Genomic DNA, 11,047 nt, shown 5'->3' with positions numbered 1-11,047 from the left:
TCCAGTAAGACGACATCTGCTTTATTGTCATTGGTCCCAGAGAGGAGCGCGCTTTGTCTCCGCCCACAGAACTCTGGGTGGGCGGGGTTTATTTTTCTGCAGAGTAGTTGTCCAGATCTCGAGGAATTGTTGCAGAGTCACTGTCGAGTCATTGTTGAAATCTCGCGCGCTTATTGCTGAGTCATCGCCGAATTATTTCGGTGTCACTGTTGAGTTGTCGATGAGATCTCGCCAAGTGATTGATGAGTCATTGCTGTAATTTGCCATGTCATCACAGAGTCACGTGATTCATTGTTAATGCACTGCTTCTACATTCCTAAAAAAATAAAATAATTTAAAAATGTGAATCGAGTCTTGTGCTCGAGAAGGAGTGACGGGATGAAGAAAGGAGAAGGAGAGGAGGAGGACGAGAGAAGGACGAAATGAGGAGAAGGAGGAAATGTAATGAAGGAGAGGTGAAAAATAAGAAGAGGAGAAATGAGGTGAAGAAGAGGATAAAGACGAGATGAACTTGAAGAACTTGATTGCTCTTGTTAAAGTTGGCGCTGCTCCCACCGAGGCTGATCTGGACTCCACTATCCTGGCTCACCAAACTGACCAGACTCACCAAACTGACCAGGCCCACCAGACTGACCAGGCCCACCAGACTGACCAGGCCCACGCTGAAGACCTCTGGCAGCAGCAGGAAGTGAAACCCAAGACGATGTCTGAGTCTGCCTTCACACCAAACCTGAAAATCCACGGCTCCACTCTCAACCAGGAGTCCTGGTCCATCGTATGTAGGACTATCAGGGGGAGGTCTCCACCCTGTGAAATCCAGACCACCAACCGATTCAGCATCCTGGATGAACAGGACTGACCCTCGCTGACAGAAAACACTCCTCTGCGCTGCCGCTGCGTGCGCCGGTCCCCCCGGCTCCGGGGCTCTGTCAAAGCCGACATGTGGCTCCCCGGACCGCGAAGTCCTCCTCACCCTGTGACTGCAGGTGACTCCATCCTTACAAACGCTCAAAAAAAGTGCCGTAACTCGTTGCATACCGGGTGCTAAAAGTTGCTGAGTCATCCTACAGATCCCATAATATCCACAACGTCACAGAGCAGCAGTCTGAAGTCTGAAAAGAGGATTTTAACCGTCTGTTCAACGCGCTAAAACATGTGGAACGTCCACCTTCACTTCCGGTCCTGCGAGCGTTTCACACAACTTTTCCGTCCCCGGCGTCCGTCCCCGGCGTCCGTCCCGGCGTCCGTCCCCGGCACCTTCAGCAGACAGTGTCCTCATCAGTCTCGCGCTACACACCTGACACTAACTGCACTTCTTCATCCTCCCGGAGCCTCTCACCTGCTGTCAGGACCAACAGCTCCCCCTGCTGCCCAAACAAACACGGTCACCCCGCACAGAACCACGCATCAGTCAGAACCACGCATCAGTCAGAACCACGCATCAGTCAGAACCACGCATCAGTCAGAACCACGCATCAGTCAGAATCACGCATCAAACCGCCTTCTGTGTTTCATTTCCTCAGTACCTGCCGGATTCAAAATCATTTAATTCCAGTAAAACCAGTTGTGATCCCCATCACTTCAGATATTTCAAATGTCGCCGTTAACCCGTTAGATCTCACTCTAAATACAGAAAAGGCCTGTGTCTGATGCATTTACGTGTCAGAAGCTTATTACAAAAATAATAAAAAATAAAAACGGACCGCGTGATGTTTTAATATCTCAGTCTGAACCTGATCGCGTCAGCGGCGCAGGCGCAGTGACCGGGAGGGCGGAGGAGGTGAAGGAGAGGAGGAGAAGAGGAGGAGGTGAAGGAGGCTGTCTGTGACAAATCCACATCCACAGCTGCTGTTTCAAGTTCTCTCACTTTCCAAATTATTTGATTTTATTGCTCTGAAGGTTGAACTTGGTCACAATAATAATAATAATCCCCTCATAGCTGCAGGTGACAGAAGTGACAGAAGTCACCTGCAGCTATCCTCTGAGATCGTCATCTGTGTGTGTGTGTGTGTGTGTGTGTGTATATGTATATATATATACACACACAGTATATATATGGACTTCCTTTTGAGAACACTGAAGACTAAGGGAGCCAATGAGCAGCCGGCCTGGTCTGCACACATGTATATAACATGTATATAACATGTATACACACGTATATAACATGTATGTAACATGTATACACACGTATATAACATGTATGTAACATGTGTAACATGTATGTATGTATTTTTATGACGGTATTTAAGGTAAATGTCACAAAAACATTTTAATGTACAGTTTGTAAAAAAATGTCAGAGCGTACTACACAACGCAGTGTGTACATAAACACAACACACACACACACACACACACACACACACAAGACGACGCACATACAATACACTGCGTACAGAAACACAATATAGCTGCAACCCCCAGGACCAAAAGAAAAAGAGGAGAGGAGAGGATAGGAGAGGAGGAGGTGAAGGAGAGGAGGAGAAGAGGAGGAGGTGGAGGAGAGGAGGAGAAGAGGAGGAGGTGAAGGAGGTGAAGGAGAAGAGGAGAGGAGGAGGAGGTGAAGGAGAGGAGGAGAAGAGGAAGAGGGTGAAGGGGAGGAGGAGAAGAGGAGGAGAAGGGGAGGTGCTGCAGTAACAAAGGAGGCCTCCAGATGGCGGCAGCTTCTTTGAACTTTTCTAAATGTTTGTCAGTGACGTCACTCAGTGATTGACTATTGTTTTGTTTGTTTGTTTTTTGTTTTTGTTTTTTCACAATAAAAGCCGCTTCCTGTTGCTTTGTTGGGATGAATAAATGAAGATGATGAAACGATGAAGATGAAATGATGAATTAAAGATGGAGGATGAATAAATGATGCGGTCACGTGACCCGCAGCAGGACGCCGCCTCGCTTCAGTCAGACCCGTCAGACCGCACGAGGACACACGCGGAGGATGCACGAGAGCCGGTGAGTTTTTAATTTAACTCGAATAATCCTGAAATGACGATCGGTGTCAAACAAACAGCTGATTTAACTCAAAGTTAGTTGAGTTTTAAATTTTAAAAATAATATTACTGTAATAATGTTACTGTAACACAGACTCGCACACAGGAGTTAAAATATCGATATTAGTGTATTAATACTCCGCCGTCAGAGGACGATCAGAGGAGATTATATTAATATCAATAACAGCTCCACTCGTGTTCACTCATTGATCTGATGCTCTGAGAATATTTCTGCCATATTTGTATTTTCATCAGTTTGACCTGCAGAGTCTCATCAACGGCCATTATTAATTATCAATAAATCAGATCCTCCAACATTGAGTTTAGCAGTATAATATAACAGTATAATAATAATAATAAGGATAACAATAACAAAGACAGACAGCAGTGCAATATGAAACAATATGCTGTATGTTATAATAAATGTTATAGATTGTCTGATCAGTATTTATGATCAGTTATTAACCATTAATTGTTTTTAAGACAAAGAGCAGTAAAACACAGAAACACAATCAGGAGCTATTAATAAAAAATAATTTCTATAATATTTAATATATCCAGAGAATAGATACATTTTACTGTGATAATTGGAATTTAATCTATTTTAATAAAGATAATAATGTTAATATTAATAAAAATGATGATGATGATAATAATAATAATAGTCATAATAATAATATCTGTAGCAGCTGTTCTATCAGTTCATTTCCTGTCTTTTCTTAGTTCTTAAAGTGTTTTATATAATATTTGTTCCTTTAGACAAACATAACCTGTCAGATCAATAATCGTCCTGTGAAGAAGATCAATTATAATATTCACGTGTTTAAATTGCAGAACAGCAATATTGCTTCAATAAAATATTCAGTTCAGATTAATGTTTGTTTTTTTCTGAGGTCATCAATATTTAATTCATGTCAGTAAAAAAGAGGTCAATAATCAATAATTCATCTCAGCCCCGCCCACCTCACACAGTCCGAGCAGCTGATTGGATGCTGCTGTCGCTCACATGATGACATCATCACTCGTTTGTTTTTGTTCAAATTTAATTATTGATCATCACTGGAGCAGAGGAACAGTGAGGTAACGAGCCAATCAGAGGTCAGAGAGTAACGAGCCAATCAGAGGTCAGAGAGTAACGAGCCAATCAGAGGTCAGAGAGTAACGAGCCAATCAGAGGTCAGAGTGTAACGAGCCAATTCAGAGGTCAGAGTGTAACGAGCCAATCAGAGGTCAGAGTGTAACGAGCCAATTAGAGCACAGCTGCTGTTTCCAGCAAACAAAGAACATCAGAGAGCATGATGGGAGATCAGTTATATATTTGATGTTTAACCTGACAACACACAAATATAAATATAGTTATAGATATATAGATTAAGATTAGGTATAGATATAGATATAGATATAGATAGAAATAAAGTGTATAGTTGCTGACTCTGACCTCCTGATCTAATAGGTTTTCTACTTGATACCTGTTGGTTTTTGTGTCATCTTAAATTGTATTTGATTTTTGTTTTTGTTTCTTTGTTTGTTTTTGTTTTTGTTTTGTTGTTTTGTTTTTTGTCGTCTTAATTTTCATTTATTTTTTTGTGTGTTTGGTTGGTTTTTAGTTGCTGCAGTTGTCATTTTTTTCATTGTCTTTTTTGTTTGTTTTCTCGTTGTCAGTTTTTTGTCTTCTTAATTGTTATTTTGTTTTTTGAGGTTGTTGTTTTGTTTTTGTTGTCTGGTTTTTATATTATTTTTTCATTTGTTTTTTTTGTTTGTTTTTGTATTTAGATTTTTGTTTGTCTGTTTTTTGTCTGTTTATTTATTTATTTATTTATTTAGTTTGTTGCTTTTTGTCCTGTTTGTTTTTACTTATTTAATTTTTTGTATTTTTAATTGTTAAAAAAATGTTGTCTGTTTTTATCTTGTTTCTCTTTTTTCATTTTGTTTTGTTTTTTGTCTGCTTTTTGTCGTTGCTGCCTCTTTATTTGTTTTTGTCATATTTGGTTTTGTTTAATTTTTTTGTTACTTTTGTTCTCTGTTTTGTCTGATCGGGCTCATGTTGTATAATTTCTGCTGAAAATGAGGAATTTCCAAAATCTCAGACTGTGAAGATCAAATATGAGACTGAAACCGGAGACATGACTTCTCACTCAGAAGCACAAACGTTATTGTGGCGGGGTTTTCCTGTCGGCTGTCAGACAGGAAACTGAAACGCTGATGATGAATTTCCATCAGATCATCTGTAGCAAACGAAGTATTCAGATCCTTACCTGCAGTAAAAATACTAATACTATACTGTAAAATATACAATGTTACATGTAAGTCCTGCTTTAAAAAATGTCACTTCAGTCAGAGGTAGTTATATACAAGAAAATATACTTTTAAAAAGCATAATAAACAGTACCAAAAAACAACCCCCCAAAATAAAAAGATTTTTAAAAAAAACAACAACAAAGTTTGAAATGAATTTTAAAAAATTACACACCCTCAAAACTCAAAATTATTTAAAGGAAAAACGACATGAAAAGAAAATACTCCGGTAAAGTAAAAATACCTTAGATGTGTACTTTAGTGCAGTATTTGAATAAATGTATTCAGTGACTCACCAGGGCCGCAGGTCACGATGCGCCTTTATTTTCTCGTCTGCGACAGGAAGTCCTCTGATGATGCAGACTGACGATCTTTAATTTCAGGTCAGGTCTCATGATGGCGATGGTCGTCCAGACGATGATGTGGCGTTTGCCTCTCACCTCTGATTGGTCATCTCTCCCCGCAGATATGCACGAGACGCCGGTGACCGAGACGCTTCCTCTGACCAATGGCACGGGTTTTAGGCCATGCGAGCCTCCGTACGAGGAGGGCCGGCTGCCGCTGGTGCTGCTGTACAGCGGCGTGCTGGCAGTGGGGCTGCCCGCCAACTTGCTGACTGTCTACCTCACCTGGCTGCAGGTGAGCAGGAAGAACGTGCTGGGCGTGTACCTGTGGAGCCTGTCGCTGTGTGACCTCACCTACCTCGGCACGCTGCCGCTGTGGGCGCACTACGTCGGCAGCGGTCACTTGTGGCCGTGGAGTTCAGCGGCGTGCAAGCTGACGGGCTACGTCTTCTTCAACAACATGTACATTAGCATCTTCCTGCTCTGCTGCATCTCCTGCGACCGCTACGTCGCCGTCGTCTACAGCATTGAATCCCGCGGCCTCCGCCGCCAGCGCCTCGCCGTCTTTGTCGCCCTCACCATCGTGCTGGTGGTCGCTGTTGGTCACATTCCCGTCTTCACTATGAGGGAGGGCGACGTCGCCGAGGGCCGCCGGCACTGCTTCGAGCCGAGTCAGAGCAGCGCCACGGTGACAGGCTTCAACTACGCCCGCTTCATGGTCGGCTTCCTGATTCCGCTGCTGGTGCTGGTGGCGACCAACCGCGGCATCCTGGCCAACGTGCGGCGCAGCACCGGGCTGCGGCGGGAGCAGAAGGAGCGCGTCCGCTGGTTGGCGGTGGCTGTGGTGGTGCTGTTCCTGGTCTGTTTCGCCCCGTATCACGCCATCCTGCTGGTCCGCGCTGTCATCTACCACTTCCCCCAGCTGGAGGACGGCACCTGTCTGTTCGAGCGGACCATGTACACACCATACACCATCTCGCTCGGCCTGTCCACCGTCAACAGCGCCGTCAACCCCATCCTCTACGTCCTGTCCAGCGACAACATCCGCAAAGAGCTAAGACGAGGCCTCGCGCAGCTCTGCCGCCGGCCGCACCTCAGACCTCCATCCAGCAGCAGCCACAACAAGACTCCACCCACCAGGGACTCTTCACAGACTCCACCCACCAGGGACTCTTCACAGACTCCACCCACCAGGGACTCTTCACAGACTCCACCCACCAGGGACTCTTCACAGACCCCGACTACCATTTGCTCCTCACAGACCCCGCTCAACAGGGACTCTCCACAAACCCCGCCCACCATTTGCTCCTCACAGACCCCGCCCACAAGGAACTCCTCAGAGCTGAACATTCTGACTGAGGCCGAGAGACCACATGGAGAAAAACCACCAGGGAGTTGACCAACATCAGCTGGACTTCCTGGTTTCTGATGGTCTCTGATGGACTTTGATGATTTCTGATTAACTTTGATGGTCTCTGATGGACTTCGATGATCTCTGATGGATTTTGATGGACCTTGGTGGTCTCTGATGTACTCTGATGGACTCTGATTGTTTCTGATGGAGTTTGATGGACCCTGTTAGACTCTAGCGGTATCTTGTATGAAGATCGGTGGACCTGAACATGTCTGGAGGAGATCAGGTTGATCTGGACCAATCAGGATGAGACGGATCAATGAAGTTTATAAACTGAGTTTCAGATTAAGTAAAGAATAAAAGACTGTTTCTTGTTTTTCTACTTTCGTGTTAAAGTTCACTTCCTGTCTGTAAATAAAATGTAATCAGACTCCAGGAGCTCAGACTGTTTTTTCTAAACATCTGTCCTTCGATGGTCGACTCGCGTCCCCCATAGTGTGTGTGTGACCAAATGCTTTCCCTCCGGTGGCACTGCCTCGTTATTGTGTCTGGAATTAAATGTTGTCTTTTTTATGGCTGCAGCATTGGTGAAGAGCCCCGTACGAATTTTTTACTTTGTGGGAAAATAAAAGTTCATCTTGAATCTTAAATCTTGAATCTCTTGAATCTCCAGTGACGCCTGTGGTGTCCTCTGGTGTGTCCTCTGTGGTGTCCTCTGTGGTGTCCTCTGGGGTGTCCTCTGTGGTGTCCTCTGGGGTGTCCTCTGGGGTGTCCTCTGTGGTGTCCTCTGGGGTGTCCTCTGGGGTGTCCCCCAGGGTTCTGTGTTTGGTCCCCTTCTCTACATGTCACCATGTGGCTGTGGCTTCACATTCACACACACTGAATGTGTGTGTGAATGTAATTAGATAATTAGAGAAGCTGTTTACATCTGGAGGTTGATGAGTCAGCCCAGACTGCCTCACAGCCCCGCCCACTAATCTTTGACTCCGCCCTCTTCTTCCTCAACCACATCACCAAGACAACCTCCATCACCTCGACATCATCTCCAAACCTCTATGTCATCTCCGACCCTCTACATCATCCCCAAACCTCCACATCATCTCAGACCCTGTACGTCATCTCCGACGCTCTTCATCACCTCCGACCCTCTTTCTTCAATTTTCAGATCACTTTCTTATCAACTTTTCTCATTCTGTTTTTTCTGTGTTTTTGAGAGAAATTCACCCAGTTTTCAGTTTAAATGCTCGTGAAAAGCGTCTGAACAGAAGGAAGCAGATGTGAATCCACCCTCTGGTCACTCTGCCCGCTGATATCCGAAACGCTCCATCTCTGGACACGTTTAAAAAATTCCTCAAGCACCAACTACTCACCAAAGCATACAATATTCCCTAAACAACCACCCTTTTAGTTAGTTCATCCATGTCTTATGTCACAATGCATCCATGAAAGGCGCTATGAGCTATAAGCTATTATTATTATTATTATTATTATTATTATTAGCATTAAAGGGTTAAGGACAGACTGTGGGGGGAAAGATGATCTCGGCCGTGTTTGTGTTTTCTGACGGTTTATCGTCGACTGATGAAGAGTTTCTGTAACTCTGATTGTTAAGATAAATCTGGACACCGGCTGGCTCTTTGTTCTCAGATCTGACGGGGTTAATTTCTTCTACACCACCGCTGACCTCATCACCTCTTCTTCTTTCCCTGAAATCCCTCCCACATTAATTACATCATAGTGACATCATCAGGAGCATCGTCACGTAGACTCACTCAGCCGCACCGCAGTTTGTTGCAGATGTTTCAAACCAAAAAAAAAAAATCAGACTGAAATGTCTCCGACAAACCGTTTCCATGGCGACGTGTGAGGATGTGTGAAGAGTGTCAAGATGTTACCACAGACAAGAAGTGACACTGCAGGGACCTTTTGTGTGTGTGTGAATGTGAGTGTGTCAGTGTGTGTGTGGGTGTGTGTGGGTGTGGGTGTGTGTGCACCTGAGTGTGTGCGTGGTTGTGTGTGAGTGTGTCCGTGTGTGTGGGTGAGTAAATGTGAACACTGACAGGAAGATGTAGAAACAGGAAGTTAGTCAATCTATGAGACATCTCTGAGGATTCATCAGTTCCTTTTCGATCAGAAACAAACCCATAAAACTGCAGTCAAGACTAAATAATAATAATAATAATAATAATAATAATAATAATAATAATAATAATGATGATGATGATAATAATAATAATAATAATAATAATAATAATAATAATAATAATAATGATGATGACGATGATGATAATAATAATAATAATAATAATGATATGATGATAATAATAATATAATAATAATAATAAATAATATGATAATAAATAATAATGATGATGATGATGATAATAATAATAATAATAATAATGATGATGATAATAATAATAATAATAATAATAAATATGATGATGATGATGATGATAATAATAATAATAATAATAATAATAATGATCATAACTAATAATAATAATAATAATATGATAATAATAATAACAATAAAATAACACCACTACTACAACTAATAATAATTATTAAATAACAATAATTATCATTATAATTTTAGTGTAAAACAGAAGTCTTACTTAGGCAGAAATATTAGCTGATAAGACAAAAAAAAGAGACGGAGCATTTTAAAAACTACAGAAGAAGAAACAGTTTTTCACTCTGATCAGTTAACCCTTTCAAACCTGGATCAGCGTCACTTTTCTTGTGCTCTCATTTGAGCTAACTGATTTGATTTTCTTAGGAAAGAAATGAAAGAAATGATTAGATTCTTTTTAAACTCAAGCTAGGGAAACATGTCTGGAAAATTCAATTTATTAATATAATACCTCTATATTTATAATTATTCTGCAGAATTATTATATTTTTAATCACTTTTTCAGGCTGTTTTGTTTTTATACTTTCCCTTTTTTTGTTTCATTTGCTAATATTCAGATAATTATAGTTTTTTTTCGTGCTAATCATTGGGTCATTTCTGAAGTTGCTCATTGGCTTTTTTATGTTGTGAAAGAAATCAAACATCAAGCAAAGAGTTAAACAGTCAATCAGCTGATTGATCTGATTGGTGATGTCCATAAACATCACTGAGCTTCAGTCATGTGACCTACAGTAGTACAGCAGAGACTCTGACCCAATCAGGCTCCATTCTGCTCTCTGATTGGCTCTGCTGTCTCTGTGTGTAGGAAGGCCACGTCCCTCCCTGAATATTTAATAACCCTGGCAGACACAGCTGAGGGAGAAATGAATCATTCATGACTGACCTGAAATCTGACAAAAACACCACGAGAGCAGAGAGCGCCCTCAGATACTGCTGATGTCACAGTGATGTCACAGTCAATTATTTATATGTTCATGCAGCAAAGGGGGGGGGGGGGGGGGGGGGGGTGAAGCGGCGACAGACAGACGTTGGGGGCGGAGGTTGAGACACGACGGCAGCGAGCGGCGGGCGGAGGGGCGGAGTCAGGCGCACAGACTGAAACTCTGTTGAGATTCTTTTATTGAGTTTGTGTTGAGCTGCTAACATGTTTCATCATTACAAAGATCCTTTAATGTAATTCGTGTTCAGGTGTGCCCCCCCTCACCTGACCACCTGACCTCTGAGGTCACAGGTCAGGGGGCGGAGTCGGGGGGGCAGCAGGAAAGATCATCACTGACACAAAATCAAAGATTATTTTTCTCCTACAACAACAACAACAACAACAACGATGATGATGTGCAACAAAAGTTTAAAATTAATCGATACAGTGTTTTTTCATCAGAGTGAGACCTCCCCGCTAAAGCTCAACAGGAAGTTATTTAACAAAGAAGAAGAAGAAGAAGAGGTGGTGATTGGTCCCACAGAGCCAATCAGACTAAAGGTCAAAGGTCAAACACAGCAGCCGTCAGCAGGGGGGGGTTAAAACCAGGGGGGCAGGGCTTCCCAGCAGGTAAAATCCAACAAAAATAAAAGCAGCAGGAAGCTCAGACTCACCCCGCCACAATAAAAAATCAAGTAAAATCTAAACGGTCAGTCTGCGCCCTGATTGGTTCGTTAA

At 42.7% G+C, this 11,047-nt stretch overlaps 1 protein-coding gene across 2 annotated transcripts; it reads left to right on the top strand.

Annotated features, from left to right (window-relative positions):
• Nucleotides 1-2,576: 2,576 nt before the first annotated feature.
• LOC121955506 (probable G-protein coupled receptor 132) lies at nt 2,577-7,593 on the top strand. Of its 2 annotated transcripts, none has more exons than XM_042503500.1 (2): nt 2,577-2,943; nt 5,660-7,593. In XM_042503500.1, the coding sequence occupies exons 1-2, from the start codon at nt 2,930-2,932 to the stop codon at nt 7,017-7,019; spliced, it is 1,374 nt and encodes a 457-aa protein (XP_042359434.1). In that variant the 5' UTR covers nt 2,577-2,929; the 3' UTR covers nt 7,020-7,593. The 2 variants fall into 2 exon arrangements, with proteins under 2 accessions (XP_042359434.1, XP_042359435.1); XM_042503501.1 differs by having other exon boundaries at nt 2,578-2,943; nt 5,743-7,593.
• Nucleotides 7,594-11,047: the final 3,454 nt, after the last annotated feature.

Source organism: Plectropomus leopardus, chromosome 16 (genome assembly GCF_008729295.1).
Source record: "Plectropomus leopardus isolate mb chromosome 16, YSFRI_Pleo_2.0, whole genome shotgun sequence".
In the NCBI taxonomy this organism is placed as follows: Eukaryota; Metazoa; Chordata; class Actinopteri; order Perciformes; family Serranidae; genus Plectropomus; species Plectropomus leopardus.
Note: the sequence above shows the minus strand (reverse complement) of the source record. Positions and strands in the feature narration are given on the sequence as shown.